Source organism: Colobus angolensis, unplaced genomic scaffold (genome assembly GCF_000951035.1).
Source record: "Colobus angolensis palliatus isolate OR3802 unplaced genomic scaffold, Cang.pa_1.0 Scaffold15, whole genome shotgun sequence".
NCBI classification, from domain to species: domain Eukaryota; kingdom Metazoa; phylum Chordata; class Mammalia; order Primates; family Cercopithecidae; genus Colobus; species Colobus angolensis.
The window spans coordinates 12,874,939-12,891,647 of NW_012114599.1; the positions used below are offsets into that span (position 1 = coordinate 12,874,939).

A 16,709-nucleotide genomic window follows, 5' to 3' on the forward strand; every position below is an offset into this window, starting at 1 on the left:
TGTCTCTGCCAGGCTTTGATATCAGGATGATGCTGGCCTCATAAAATGAGTTAGGGAGGATTCCCTCTTTTTCTATTGATTGGAATAGTTTCAGAGGAATGGTACCACCTCCTCCTTGTACCTCTGTTAGAATTCGCCTGTGAATCCATCTGGTCCTGGACTTTTTTTGGTTGGTATGCTATTAATTATTGCCTCAATTTCAGAGCCTGTTACTGGTCTATTCAGGGATTCAACTTCTTCCTGGTTTAGTCTTGAGAGGGTGTATGTGTCCAGGAATTTATCCATTTGTTCTAGGTTTTCTAGTTTATTTGCGTAGAGGTGTTTATAGTATTCTGTGATGGTAGTTTGTATTTCTGTGGGATTGGTGGTGATATCTCCTTTATAATTTTTTATTGCATCGATTTGATTCTTCTCTTCTCTCTTTTCTTCTTTATTTGTCTTGCTAGCAATCTATCAATTTTGTTGATCTTTTCAAAAAACCAGCTCCTGGATTAATTGATGTTTTGAAGGTTTTTTTTTGTGTCTCTATCTCCTTCAGTTCTGCTCTGATCTTAGTTATTTCTTGCCTTCTGCTAGTTTTTGAAAGTGTTTGCTCTTGCTTCTCTAGCTCTTTTAATTGTGATGTCAGGGTGTCAATTTTAGATCTTTCCTGCTTTCTCTTGTGGGCATTTAGTGCTATAAATTTCCCTCTACCACTGCTTTAAATGTGTCCCAGATATTTGGTATGTTGTGTCTTTGTTCTCATTGGTTTCAAAGAATGTCTTTATTTCTGCCTTCATTTTGTTATGTACCCAGCAGTCATTCAGGAGCAGGTTGTTCAGTTTCCATGTAGTTGAGTGGTTTGGGGTGAGTTTCTTAATCCTGAGTTCTAGTTTGATTGCACTGTGGTCTGAGAGATGGTTTGTTATAATTTCTGTTCTTTTACATTTGCTGAGGAGTGCTTTACTTCCAACTATGTGGTCAATTTTGGAATAAGTGTGATGCGGTGCTGAGAAGAATGTATATTCTGTTGATTTAGGGTGGAGAGTTCTGTAAATGTCTATTAGGTCCGCTTGGTGCAGAACTGAGTTAAATACCTGGATATCCTTGTTAACTTTCCATCTCATTGATCTGTCTAATATTGACAGTGGGGTGTTAATGTCTCCCATTATTATTGTATGGGAGTCTAAGTCTCTTTGTAGGTCTCTAAGGACTTGCTTTATGAATCTGGGTGCTCCTGTATTGGGTGCATATATATTTAGGATAGTTAGCTCTTCCTGTTGAATTGATCCCTTTACCATTATGTAATGGCCTTCTTTGTCTCTTTTGATCTTTGATGGTTTAAAGTCTATTTTATCAGAAACTAGGATTGCAACCCCTGCTTTTTTTTGGTGTCCACTTGCTTGGTAGATCTTCCTCCATCCCTTTATTTTGAGCCTATGTGTGTCTCTGCACATGAGATGGGTCTCCTGAATACAGCAAACTGATGAGTCCTGACTCTTTATCCAATTTGCCAGCCTGTGTCTCTTAATTGGAGCATTTAGCCCATTTACATTTAAGGTTAATATTGTTATGTGTGAATTTGATCCTGACATTATGATGTTAGCTGGTTATTTTGCTCGTTAGTTGATGCAGTTTCTTCCTAGCATTGATGATCTTTACAATTTGGCATGTTTTTTCAATGGCTGGTACCCGTTGTTCCTTTCCATGTTCAGTGCTTCCTTCAGGAGCTCTTGTATGGCAGGCCTGGTGGTGACAAAATCTCTCAGCATTTGCTTGTCTGTAAATGATTTTATTTCTCCTTCACTTATGACACTTAGTTTGGCAGGATATGAAATTCTGGGTTGAAAATTCTTTTCTTTAAGAATGTTGAATATTGGCCCCCATTCTCTTCTGGCTTGTAAAGTTTCTATCAAGAGATCCATTGTTAGTCTGATGGGCTTCCCTTATGGGTAATCCGACTTCTCTCTGGCTGCCCTTAACATTTTTTCCTTCATTTCAACTTTGGTGAATCTGATAATTATGTGTCTTGGAGTTGTTTTTCTCGAGGAGTATCTTTGTGGAGTTCTCTGTATTTCATGAATTTGAATGTGGTCTGCCTTGCTAGGTTGGGGAAGTTCTCCTGGATAATATCCTGCAGAGTGTTTTCCAACTTGGTTCCATTCTCCCCGTCACTTTCAGGTACACCAATCAGACATAGATTTGGTCTTTTCACATGGTCCCATATTTCTTGGAGGCTTTGTTCATTTCTTTTTACTCTTTTTTCTCTAAACTTCTCTTCTCGCTTCATTTCATTCATTTGATCTTCAATCACTGATAACCTTTCTTCCAGTTGATCAAATCAGCTACTGAAGTTTGTGCTTTTGTCACGTAGTTCTTGTGCCATGGTTTTCAGCTCCATCAGGTCATTTAAGGACTTCTCTACACTGGTTATTCTAGTTAGCCATTTGTCTAATCTTTTTTCAAAGTGTTTAGCTTCTTTGCGACGGGTTTGAACTTCCTCCTTTAGCTCGGAGAAGTTTGATCATCTGAAGCCTTCTTCTTTCTATTCATCAAAGTTATTCTCCATCCAGCTTTGTTCCGTTGCTGGTGAGGAGCTGCGTTCCTTTGGAGAGGGAGAGGCGCTCTGATTTTTAGAATTTTCAGCTCTTCTGCTCTGTTTTTTCTCCATCTTTGTGGTTTTATCTACCTTTGGTCTTTGATGATGGTGATGTACAGATGGGGTTTTGGTGTGGCTGTCCTTTCTGTTTGTTAGATTTCCTCCTAACAGTCAGGACTCTCAGCTGCAGGTCTGTTGGAGTTTGCTGGAGGTCCACTCCAGACCCTGTTTGCCTGGGTATCAGCAGTGGAGGCTGCAGAACAGCGAATATTGCTGAATGACAAATGTTGCTGCCTGATCATTCCTCTGGAAGCTTCGTCTCAGAGGGGTACCCGGCCATGTGAGGTGTCAGTCTGCTCCTACTGGGGGGTGCCTCCCAGTTAGGCTACTTGGGGGTCAGGGACCCATTTGAGGAGGCAGTCTGTCTGTTTTCAGATCTAAAACTCCGTGCTGGGAGAACCACTACTCTCTTCAAAGCTGTCAGAGAGGGACATTTAAGTCTGCAGAGGTTTCTGCTGCCTTACATTAGGCTATCCCCTGCCCCCAGAGGTGGAGTCTACAGAGTTAGGCAGGCCTCCTTGAGCTGTGTTGTGCTCCACCCAGTTCGAGCTTCCTGGCTGCTTTGTTTACCTACTCAAGTCTCAGCAATGGCGGGTGCCCCTCCCCCAGCCTCGCTGCCACCTTGGAGTTCGATCTCAGATTGTTGTGCTAGCAATGAGCAAGGCTCCGTGGGGATGGGACCCTCTGAGCCAGGCGTGGGATATAATCTCCTGGTGTGCCATTTGCTAAGACCATTGGAAAAATGCAGTATTAGAGTGGGAGTGACCCCATTTTCCAGCTGCCCTCTGTCACAGTTTCTCTTGGCTAGGAAAGGGAATTCCCTGACCCTTACACTTCCCGGGTGAGGCGATGCCTCACCCTGCTTTGGCTCACTCTTGGTGGTCTGCACTCACTGTCCACCCACTGTCCAACAAGCCCCAGTGAGATGAATCTTGTACTTCAGTTGGAAATGCAGAAATCACCCATCTTCTGCATTGCTCATGCTGGGAGCTGTAGACTGGAGCTGTTCCTATTTGGCCATCTTGGAACCAAAAAAAGTCTTAAAGGTAATCAAAGGGTCAGATCACCTACAAAGGGAGCACCATCAGGCTAACAGTGGACTTCTCAGCACAAGGTTTACAAGCCAGAAGAGACTGGGAGCCTATTCTCAGCATCCTTAAAGAAAAGAAATTCCAACAAAAAATTTCATATTCTGCCAAACTAAGCTTCATAAGCAAAGGAGAAATAAAATACTTTTCAGATAAGCAAATGCTAAGGGAATTCATTGCCACTAGACGAGCCTTGCAAGAGGTCCTTAAGGGAGTTCTAAACATGGAAATGAAAGAATGATACCTGCTACCACAAAAACACACATAAGTTCATAGCCCGGAGACCCTATAAAGCAACTACACAATCAAGTCTACAAAACAACCAGCTGACAACATTATGACCAGTCAAAACCTCATATATCAATATTAACCTTGAATGTAAATGGTCTAAATGCCCCACTTAAAAGGCACAGTGTGGCAAGTTGGATTAAGAAACAAGATCCCACCATCTGCTGTCTTCAAGAGGCCATCTCACACATAATAATACCCAGAGGCTCAAAGTAAAAGGATGAAGAAAGATCTACAGAGGTCACTATTCTTATATCAAATGTTAAACCAACAACAGTAAACAGACAAAGAAGAGTATTACATAATGATAGAGAAGTTCAATTCAACAAGAAAACTATCCTAAATATATACACACCCAACATTGGAGCACCCAGATTCATAAAACAAGTACTTCTAGACCCATGGAAAGACTTAGACAGCCACACAATAATGGTAGGGGACTTCAACACCCCACTGACAGAGTTAGATCATTGAGGCAGAAAACTGACAAAGAAATTCTGGACTTAAACTCAACACTTGATCAATTGGCTCTAATAGACATCTACAGAATACTGCACCCAACTACCACAGATATACATTCTTCTCATCTGCATGTGCAATATACTCTATGATTGACCACATGTTTAGCTATAAAGCAAGTCTCAATAAATTAAAAAAATTTGAAATTATACCAGTCATACTCTTGGAACACAGTGCAATAAAAATAAAATCAATACCAAAAAGATCTCTCAAAGCCAAACAATTACATGGAAATTAAACAACCTACTCCTGAATGACTTTTGGGCAAACAATGAAATTAAAGCAGAAATAAAAATATTACTGAAATTAATGAAAATATAGACATACATACCGAAACCTCTGGGATGCAGTGAAAACACTGTTGAGTGGAAAATTTATAGTACAAAAGGCCTACATCAAGAAGTTCTAAATGCCTTATATTAACAATCTAATATCACATCTTAGAGGAAATAGAAAAATAAGAACACACTAACCCAGGAGAAAAGAAATAACTAAAATTAGAGCAGAACTAGGAAGAAATTAAAACCCTGAACAGCCCACTAACAAGTTCTGAAATTGAATTAATAATAAAAAACCTAGTATCCAGAAAAATCCCTGGACCAGATAGATTCACAGCCAAATGCTACCAGAAGTACAAAGAGCTGGTACCAATGCTACTGAAACTATTCCAAAATATCAAGGAGTAAGAAATCCTCCCTAATTCATTTTAAGAAGCCAACATCACCCTGATACCACAACCCAGTCGAGACATGTGAAAAAAATAAAACTACAGACCAATATCTCTGAAGAACATAGATGCAAAAAATCCTCAACAGAATACTAGCAAACCAAATCTAGCAGCACATCAAAAAGCTAATTCACTGCAATCAAGTAGGCTTTATTCCTGGGTTACTTCAACATATGTAAATCAATAAAAATGATTTACCATATAAACAGAATTAAAAACAAAAACCATATGATCATCTCAATAGACACAGGAAAAGCTTTTGATGAGATCCAATATCCCTTCATGATAAAAACTCCCAACTGGCTGGGCACTATAGGAATGTAACCTCAAAATAATAAGAACCATCTATGACAAATCCACATCCAGCATCATATTGAATGGGCAAAAGCTGGAAGCACTCCCTTGGAGAACTGGAACAAGACAAGGATGCTCACCCTCACTACTCTTATTTCCGATAGTACTAGAAGTCCTAGCCAAAGCAACCAGGCAAGAGAAATAAATAAAAGGCATTTAAATAGGAAAACAAGAAGTCAAACTATCTCTCTTCACTGACGATATGACTCTATACCTAGAAAACCCTAAAGACTCCATCAAAAGGCTCCTTAAGCTGATAAACGATTTCAGTAAAGTTTCGGGATACAAAACCAATGTACAAAAATCAGTAGCATTTCTGTATACAATAATATTCAAGCTGAGAGCCAAATCAGAACACAATCCCATTTACAGTAGCCACAAGAAGAAGAAAATACTTAGGAATACATATAACTAAAGAAGGTGAACAATCTCTACAAGGAGAACTATGAAATGCTCCCGGAAGAAGTCAGAGATGACATGAACAAATGGAAAAATATCCCATGCTTATAGAGTGGAAGAATCAATATTGCTAAAATGACTATACTGCCCAAAGCAATGTACAGATTCAACACTATTTTTATCAAACTACCAATGTACTTTTTCACAGAATTAGAAAAAAACTATTCTAAAATTCATATGGAACCCAAAAATAGCCTGAAGAGCCAAAACAATTCTAAGCAAAAAGAAAAAACCTGGAGGTATCCCATTATCAGACTTAATCCTACAAGGCTACAGCAACTAAAACAATGTGGTATCAGTACAAAAACCAGACACATAAACAATGGAAAAGAATAGATAACTCAGGAATAAAGCCATACACCTGCAACTATCTGATTGTCCTCAAAGCTGACACAAATAAGCAATAGGGAAAGGATTCCCTAGTCAATAAATGGTGTTGGGGATAACTGGCTGTCCATATGCAAAAGAATGAGACTGGACCCCTCCCTATCACCATATACAAAAATTGACTCAAGATGGATTAAAGACTTACATGTAATACTTCAAACTATAAAAATCCTAGAAGAAAACCTAGGAAATACCATTCTTGACATTGGTCTTGGCAAAGAATTTGTGTCTAAGTCCTCAAAAGCAATTGCAACAAAAACAAAAATTGATGAGTGGGATCTAATTAAACTAAAGAGCTCTGCACAGCAAAGGAACTTATCAGTGGGGTAAACAGAAAACCTATAGAAAGAGAGAAGATATTTGCAAACTATGCACCCAACAAAGGTCTAATATCCAGAATCTATAAGGGACTTAAGCCATCGAACAAGCTAAAAACAACCACATTAAAAAGTGGGCAAAGGACACGAACAGACACTTCTCAAAAGAAAACATACAAGCAGCCAACAAACATATTAAAAAATACTCATCATCACTAATCATCAGAGAAATGTAAATCAAAACTACAATGAGATAACATCTTACACCAGTCAGAATGGCTTTTGTTAAAAAGCCAAGAAATAATAGATATATTGGTGGGCTGCAAAGAAAAGGGAATGCTTATACATTGTTGGTGGGAATGTAAATTAGTTCAGTCAATGTGGAGAGCAGTTTGGAGATTTCTCAAAGAACTAATGAACAACCATTTGACCCAGCAATCCCATTGCTGACTATATATACCCATTGCTAGGTATATACCAAAAGGAAAATAAATCGTTCTACCAAAAAGACACATGCACCAGTATGTTCGTTGCAGCACTATTCACAATAGCAAAGACATGGAACCAACTGAGGTGCCTATCAGTGGTGGATTGGATAAAGAAACTGTGGTACATATACACCATGGAATACTATGCAGCCATGAAAAAGAACAAAATTATGTCCTTTGCAGCAACATGAATGCAGCTGGAGGCCATTATCCTAAGTGAACTAATGCAGAGACAGAACACCAAATATTGCATGTTCTCACTTATAAGTGGGAGCTAAGCATGGGGTACTCATGGATGAAAAGATGGAAACAACAGACACTGGGGAATACAAGAAGGGGGAGGGAGGGAGGCAAAGCCTGAAAAGCCACCTATTTGGTACTATGCTTACTTCCTGGGTGATGGGTTCAGTTGTACTCTGAATCCCAGCATAATGTAATATGCCTTTGTAACAAACCTGCACATGTACACCTGGAATCTAAAATAAAAGTTTAGAAAAAGAGCAATGTCTCAGTGACCTGTGGGATAATTTGAAGTAGTGTGACATAAAGTTTCAGAAGGAGAGGCTAGGGCAAGGGCAAACAAGAATATTTGGAGACAATTGCTTAAAATCCCCAAATTTGATGAAATATATAAGCTCTATGACTCTCAATCAGGATAACAAAGAAAACTCCACAAGAGCACACTATAGCCACATTTTCCGGAACAAATGATAAAGAGAAAATCTTAAAAGTAACCAAAGGAAAATGACACATTATGTATAGAGGAACAAAGATAAAAAAATGAATACAGACTTGTCATCTGAAACTATGCAAGGAGACAATGAAGCATAATACAGTGCTAAATGAAAGAAGAAAAAATAACTGTTGGCTAGATTTCTATATCCAGTAAAAATACTTTTTAAATGAAGATTAAATGACGATTTTGAGCTAAAAAATATTTGTATATTTTTGCTTGCTAAATATGGCAACCTTGCATGAGGGCTCCCTGCCAACACCCTGATTCCTAGTTAGTTATTAAGTAGCTCAGAGCCACTCACCTGTGGACGGCAGCACTGCACACACTGGAGTAGGATGCATACACGTCAGTGCCATAAACATGGAATCTGGGGTCTTGGCATCCTGCTGGACATTTCACAATGAACTCAGGATTGATGATCTTTCCGGCTTTGACATCACAGTTGATCTGAGGCACAGCTGGGAATACAAAATGAGGTCAAAATTACACCTTGTGCTATTAGTTTATCTATGGGGTGACTCTGTTAGGTCTTAACTATTGACTTACTTAATCTCTAAAAGCCAGAGCCTGGGCTGACTCTACATCCCCTCCCTGTAATGAAAGCAAAGATGTAATTAGGACATTTCCCAGACCAAAAGAACCACAATGACCATTCATTGCCTTTAACCTGCTGAGAACAAAAGCAAAAGGCTGATTCCTGTGCTTATTGAAATAATCAATTAACAAAGCAGAGATCTCTGAGGAAAGACTACCCACCTCCAGTGGCCAGAAATGTTATCTTGAGTCAAGGCAGGAGAGTACTGGTTTTTCAGATGCTCTGTAGCTAACCCAGAAAAAACTCTTATCCAACCTTACAGAAGGAAGGAAAAGTATTCCAGGAAGGGCATACAGCAGGAGCATCAGAGTTAGGAATGACCTGGACAAAGTTGGCTTTCTGGGTGGGAACTCCATTATGGGGCCTGGTGGGAGGATGGTAGATTGGTAGGAATGGACCAAATTAAGAAGGCTTGCATGCTCATGTTCTGTGTAGGATGTGGGAGGCAATGAAAGACTTTTGGACAGGGAAGATACATCAAAAACATGATATTTTGTCTTGGTCCTAGAGGTTCCTCTAGGCTTAGATCTGAAGTCATAATGGGAGAGATCTTTTCTTATCTGCCTGGTGGAAAACTGAGAATTCCCCAGCTGAGCGTCCAGGGGAAGCTCATTCATTCATTGTTTCCTCCCTCTCTTTTGGCTTTGCTATTGCTACTGCCAGCCTCGCGCTATCCAGTAGGCAAGTCTCCTGAAGCTGAAAGGTTGTCTAGGGATGAGGTGGAGTAGATGCTCTATTGACTGTATCCAAGAAGGGGTAAGACTGCGTATTCCCTGCAAAGATTTTTCCTCAATAACTCCTGAAGGAAAAGGTCCCCTAGAAGACACTTTACTGGTGCCTTTTGATCTGGGAATGTATTCAGTTCCGGCCCCCATTCTTCAGAAGGGACTTTAAAACTTGAGCACAGTACAAAGAGGCAGCATGCTTAAGAATGGTCTGGAAACTACCAAATGAAAGGGATGGTTTGTAGAAATGGGTCATTTGGGCATGAGGAAGCAAGAATTGGAGGAAACTGATAGTTATCTTCAAAGTAGGATTGTTGTGTGCTGTGATGCCAGAGGGTGAGCTAGAACTCAAAGAACAGAGTTTCTATGGAGGCAAATTTTGCCAAGAAGAACTTTCTAGGAACTGAAATTGTCCATGAAGGAATGAGCTGCCTCAGGAAGCAGTGAGTGGGGTGTTGGTAGAAGTATGCAAGTGGAGACTGAACAGTTATAGAGAGGATTTCTACATTGGGTGAGAAGTAGAATAAAACCCCTCCCAACCCTAAGAGTCTGTAATCCATAGACTCTTGGATCCAGGAGCTCTGCCAGGCCACCCACCCTCTAACTGGGTTCCTGAGATGGTCTCAGAGTTGCTAATGGCTTCCAGCTGTATCCAAAAAGCATATTCTTTTTTAACCCTTGTGTACCTGAATGAGGAGAACCGTATTTCATCCAGGCTGGAGAGAGAACTGAAGTTTTCTGCTCTTTTCTTAAGTACCCATCCCAGCCAATCTTTGCTACTCAGGGCTGGGCCAACAGGGAACTTCTCCTGGGAACCAAGGGGTTGAGTTTGATCACAGGCTTAAGCAATTTGTGGTTTACATTAAGAAGTAGAGCACTGTGCTTAAAACAGTTTTGTGGTTTCATTCTCCCCATCAAAGGTTGCCTCCTCACCGACTATTTTCTTCTTACCTTTCATTCTTTTAAACTCTGATACTCAAGGCTGCATTTACTATTTTGAGTCTCAGAGTATTTTTTAAAGGCAAATTTTGGAATGAAGATGCCATTGTGGTCTGTTTTCAAATTAGTGAACTGTTTGATTCCTGGATGTAACTGTGTGTTCAACTCTCCTCTTTTCCCCAGATCACTTCCTCACTCCCAAATGTATCTCCTCCCTTAGAGGTAAAGAAAACGAAAGATTTCTTCTTTGTTCTTAGTTCTTTGAAATAGGAGGTGACAAGCTGTGTGCATTGAGATTAAATTTTGATGTGACTCTGGCACTCTCAGATTTTGAATCTCCTGTCAGACCAACTAAATATTTTGGGATTGCGTAAACAAGTCTCTATCTGGAAGCTTATTTCATGAGTATTAGACAATGATCAAACCTGTTGAAAGACTTCAGGGTGCATGTATTACATGCAGTAGGATTTTCCATGCAGTAGGATTTTCCATGAAATGATTGGTTTAAAAGACAAGGGAAAATGTCACATTTTACTTCCCACTAATCAATTTTCCCTCCTTTCTTTAAGGGGGCATTTGTTGGCCGGGAGCGGTGGCTCAAGCCTGTAATCCCAGCACTTTGGGAGGCCGAGATGGGCGGATCACGAGGTCAGGAGATGGAGACCATCCTGGCTAACACGTTGAAACCCCGTCTCTACTAAAAAAAAAATACAAAAAACTAGCCAGGCAATGTAGCCGGCGCCTGTAGTCCCAGCTACTCGGGAGGCTGAGGCAGGAGAATGGCGTAAACCCGGGAGGCGGAGCTTGCAGTGAGCTGAGATCCGGCCACTGCACTCCAGCCTGGGCGACAGAGCCAGACTCCGTCTCAAAAAAAAAAAAGGTGGGGGGGGCATTTGTTTTTTGTTTGCTTGTTTAGTTTGTCTTTTTTTTTCCCCCCCTTACAAAGCTCAGGAAAGTACCTTAAATAAGATGTGCTTTATCTGCACCTAACCAGATTAGCAAAATTGGTGAATTCACTCACTAATTTGTCCCACAGGGGGAAAAAATGAAATCAGGCACATGCGTTCATGCACTTTGAAAAAACAAGGAGCAATGGCAAAGTGTGGCTAAAGGTAAAAAATTTGTTAAATTTGTACAGAAAATTAAGCTGGAGAGAGTGAACTAGTTAAATTTTGCAGAGTGATTGCCAAAATTATTAAAAAGTGTAATGTCTATATTCAGCCAGGAAAAAGCAGGCATTTGTATCTTTCTGGCAGCTCTTCTTTAAGTATATGGAAACTATGGTTTGTTTCCTTACAATATTTTCCCAGTTATTTGTGAGGTAGTCTGTTTTCTTGTAACAGTCAAAGAATCTTTTAGCCTCTCCACTTAAGGCCCGAATGAAACGAATCTTGGCCTTTCCTCTGAACGTCTTTGAACTATTCAGCGCTTGCCGCTTAGGTTTCCTTTCTTCCTCTTTCTTTGGTTGTTAACGTTTATTAATATCTCCCTTTCCCCTTCACTGAGTTTGATCCTAGAAGTGCAGAAAATCAGATTTCCTTAAGAAGACAAGTTTAAATTAAGGCAGCTCAAGAAGTATCATTCTTAGGTCTAAAGGGAGCAGGAAGACATTTGGCAAATGCCAGAACAGTCAGAGGGGAATGCTGCGTCCCCACAGCTAACCTCAGGTGGAAAATTATTTGTAATTTCTAAAAAGAACTTATTCTAGAACATTTGAAGAAAGCAAGACAGAAGCCTCTTCTATTCCTTCCTGACTGGACAGTTGCTGGCGTCCATGAGGGAAAGTCTACACCAGAGTCACGGAGAGCTGTGGGGAGCCCAGACCTCTGCAGTGGAACCTTTGCACAGAAACCTATTGCTCGGCCACCTGCTCTGCTTCTCCCTTTGTGCCCCCACCCACTCTCTCATGTGATTACTTAAGATAATCTTGCCTTCTCATAGACACTCTCACTTTCTTATCAGAAGTCACATTAGAGCATCTCAGTATCTGCCAAGGGTTCCTTCCCTAAGGCCCTTGGAACTAGCCACAGGGAATTGTAGGATTACCTTTAGGTCACCGAGGTTTATGCGTCTGCTGTAGTGATCTCACAAGAGTTCCTGGCGAAAGGTCTTATCTCAGAACAAAAAACTGGTACTATCCGAGTTAATTTTTAGTACAAAATTAGAATCTGAGAGGAATGGCCGGGCGCGGTGGCTCAAGCCTGTAATCCCAGCACTTTGGGAGGCCGAGACGGGCGGATCACGAGGTCATGAGATCGAGACCATCCTGGCTAACACGACGAAACCCCGTCTCTACTAAAAAATACAAAAAACTAGCCGGGCGAGGTGGCGGGCGCCTGTAGTCCCAGCTACTCGGGAGGCTGAGGCAGGAGAATGGCGTGAACCCGGGAGGCGGAGCTTGCAGTGAGCTGAGATCCGGCCACTGCACTCTAGCCCGGGCGACAGAGCGAGACTCGGTCTCAAAAAAAAAAAAAAGAATCTGAGAGGAATAACTGCAAATATTTCTGCTGTTGGTTGGGCCTCCTGCCTAGGCTAAGAACAGTGATTATTAGATGATGTCACATACAATAAGCCAACTATGTAGTAGGCCTGTAGATGCCTTATTTTGCCACTCATCTTTTCAGTGATCTCAGGCAAGCCACATTGCTTCTGGAAAACAAGTTTCCTTATCAACAAGCAATCATTGTAAGCTTGCCTCATGCCTGTTAATAAGGAAAAATTATTATTTTTATTTTTTTAATGAAGAAGAAGAATTATAACATAAAAAAGCACTTATGCATGAAAACTTTTAATATTAAACTTTATTTTATTGGACTGTGATATTCAACTAGAGTGAAATCCTGTTTTTAAGAGAATTATGCAAAAACTCTTCAGTTTAATTAAATAAAAATATCATTAATCTGAAGATGAATGCATTGTTCTCCTTGATCCTGACATCTAGGTCATTTTAATTCTTCCTTTGTAGCACCTTCTTTCGCAAAGCATTCTTATCTATTTTTCTTAAACAGTCTTTGATCACATTGAATCTTTGCTCAAAAACCACACTAGGTTTTTGCTGCCATTAGGAAAAATTCCAAAATCCTTAAGGCCTTTCCACAGTTTCTTCCATGGAACGTCTGGGCTTGCCAATACTTGCAATAAAGTCTCTACTTTCTGAATGCATATTGTCTTGTACACTTAGCTTGAATCATTTCTCACATCTGAAACCATTTTTCCTTTCATCTGTTTGAATGTTACTATCTTTTAGGTCCCGGTTCCAGTTAACATCTTCATTCATCTATTATAATATAAAATTCATGAGGGCAGGGACTTTTGTCTGTTTTGTTCACTGCTGTTCAAGAGAATGTCTGCTGAATGAATAAATGGATGGATTGAGTGATTGGATGACAGAGGGTAACTGGCCTGTGGCAACACAGTTTTGGGGCAGCTGCAGAAGTTTATGTCTTTAAAAATACATATTTTAGTTTACGAAGGACCCTAATACAGGTTCTTTCACTTGGTCCTTACAAAACCCTAAAAGGCATTAGTCATCATTTTTCAGAGAGGCAAGTTAATTTGTTCAATTAACAATCGAACAATTGTTCAGATATCAAGCGGCAGAACTAAGACCTGAACTCAGGCCTGTAAACCCAAAGCCTTGCCAGCTCCACCTGGTTGCCACTTGCATGACTGAAGGGAAGAAGTAAAACTGCAGCTTCTCTAGTCTAATCTTACAGGCTTTTCTGAACTTGAAGATTGCTGACAACCACTAGTGGGTGAATGCAGTATATATCTGAAAAATAGGTTTGTTTGTGTGCATGTGTGTGTGTGTTCATGTGAATACATGCATGCATCTGTGCATTTATCCCAAATACCTGCAAAGTAATTCTTCTAGTGTAGTTTTCCATTGTATTGTTTTCCTGTTATTTCTGAGAATTGCCAGGGTAGAGTCTACTCAACTGAAAATCTGTAACACAGAGAGTCTCTGCCTTCTTTCTCATCCACATATCAGAGGAAGGGCTAGAAAGTTAATCTTCTTCCTTTTTCATGGTCTGAGAAAGGGCCCACATACCAATCTGTGGAGAACCCACCGGTGTTAGCACCAGGTGTCTAAGAAGCAAGCAAACACTGGGGATTACTTACAAGTTGCTACACATAAAACTACCCAAGAAGCTGTGTGCATGCTATACCAAATCTTACAACCACGGAGCTGTATTTCTCTTCATCAGCGTCCAATGCACTAAGTAACTAAGTCCCAGAACAATGACCTCTTCATGCCCAAGGCAGTAGGTTCAGGAATCATCTACTCTTTCAAGGTTGATTGCAAAAATCTTTCCATGCCTTACAAGGTATTAAGATTAATTCAGTGGAGAGAACTATGTGAATTGCATGTTGTACATTTCACCCCAAATTAAGTCTATTTCAACAGACTCCAACGTAAATGGAAATATTTCAGAATGTAGCTCTACTGCCTGTGGAGAATATCTTGTTTATCTCACTGATTGTTGTCTTCATCATGTAAATTTCCTGCTTAGAAAACTCCCAGGAGTCCCCGCCCTCTAGTGAATGACAAAGAAAAAAAGCTTCTCAGATTGGCATTTCCTGGTGGGTCCTAATCCACCTTCCAGATGCATTTCCATGACTCCCTAACACTTAAACCCTCCTTGCCATTCACTGCCTCCTGACCTCATCCTTTACTTGCTTCCCATGGTATCTGGGCTTAGTCCACCTAGAAAGCCCTTTCCCAACCTCTGCCTGTAAAAATTCACTTATTTTTCAGGTCTTATCTTGAACATTCTTTCATAAGACCAGCAAGAGTCCGACTGTAGACTCCATGTTTGTTATTCTCCTATAGAATTTACCACATTTTGCTTTATTTTGTAGTGGCTTTTGTTGTTATTGTTCATTTGTCCATACATCCAATAATTATCTAATGAACACTGATTGGATCTTCATGGTACTTTTGGTCTTGCTGGGAAGACAGACTGTATAAAAAAAGCTCTTAGAGTAATATGTGGTAAATAGAGACAGTCCCTGATTTACAATGATTTAACTTAAGATTTTTCTTTTTCTTTTTTTTTTTTTTTTTTGAGGCGGAGTCTCGCTCGTCGCCCGGACTGGAGTGCAGTGGCCAGATCTCAGCTCACTGCAAGCTCCGCCTCCTGGGTTTACGCCATTCTCCTGCCTCAGCCTCCCGAGTAGCTGGGACTACAGGCTACAGGCGCCCGCCACCTCACCCGGCTAGTTTTTGTATTTTTAGTAGAGACGGGGTTTCACCGTGTTAGCCAGGATGGTCTCGATCTCCTGACCTCGTGATCCGCCCGTCTCGGCCTCCCAAAGTGCTGGGATTACAGGCTTGAGCCACCGCGCCTGGCCGATTTTTCAACTTTATGAAAGGTTTTTCAGGGTATTACATGCATTTGTGACCTACTATGGGCTTATCAAAGCACAACCCCATTGTAAGTCAAGGAGCATCCGTGCTTGATGGAGAAAGTGCAGTGCATACAGGAGGCATCTAACCTAGTTCTGAGTGTGTGTTGAGGATAGGGTTTGGGCCCAGCAGGGCTTTCCTTTGCATACAGGGCTTTCCTTTGCATATACAAGATTGATGCTTTCTGAGATCACAGACTTTGCAGGTTGGGCAGCCAGTAACACATTGCATGGAATCATCAATGGCTCCCATCTGCATAATGTAATCTCATCTAACACCACTTTGGACTAAGGCCATTGCTTCTGGGGCTCTTCCACAGCTCCATTATGTATGAAAAGCCATTGATGAGATTTTACAACTTAAAAGCTTTTCTCCCTCTAGCACAGACACTCTGCCAGGCAGGAATTGTTCTAGAGTCTGGTGGACAGAATTTATGGGAAAATATATGATGTGTTTATTACAGTATGGACTGAAAGGCTCATAAGTTAAAGAGTAGGCCTTTTTTTAATGTGTAACCTACACGTGAATGAAATTAATCCTTAAAATGTATAAGGTATTATGACTGCCTTAGGAGAAGTGTGTTATGAACACAGCTAAGCCCTTCAATCTTTATTTGTAGCCTTAAACAATCAAGAAAAATGCAGCCACATTTTGGTAATTTGTTAGAAAGTGCTTGAGTAGGTTTATGCTGACTAAACCTACTACTGAGGTGCCTCTGGCTAAGGTTAGATCTATGACTCTAAGACTTATCAGGAAAATGAGAGCCTTGAAAATGTCCCCTCTAAAAATAAAGTGATAAAACTCTCATTACTGCAGTAAGGTAAACTTTACCTTAGATTAAACAGCCCGTTAATTTATTAAGTCATTAACTTACATTTCTTCCCATTGCATTTTTTCCCTCTTACTATTCTAAGAAGGTAGACAGGCTCATGTTTTCCCACCTCTCAAGATTGGATCTCAAGATTGCAGGAGAGAGGGCAGTGGGTCGCAAAAACAACACTCTCTCCGGGCTTTGAAAAGTAGACTCTCCAAATTCCCC

The 16,709-nt window shown here is 40.6% G+C and overlaps 1 protein-coding gene across 2 annotated transcripts in view; it reads right to left on the reverse strand.

Annotated features, from left to right (window-relative positions):
* VIT (vitrin) overlaps positions 1–16,709 on the reverse strand; it is a 131,599-nt gene that overhangs the window by 74,356 nt on the left and 40,534 nt on the right. For both annotated transcript variants that reach the window (XM_011935979.1, XM_011935978.1), the window contains exon 4: positions 8,303–8,459. In XM_011935979.1, the coding sequence (XP_011791369.1) occupies positions 8,303–8,459 (157 nt within the window). The remainder of the gene's footprint in view (positions 1–8,302; positions 8,460–16,709) is intronic.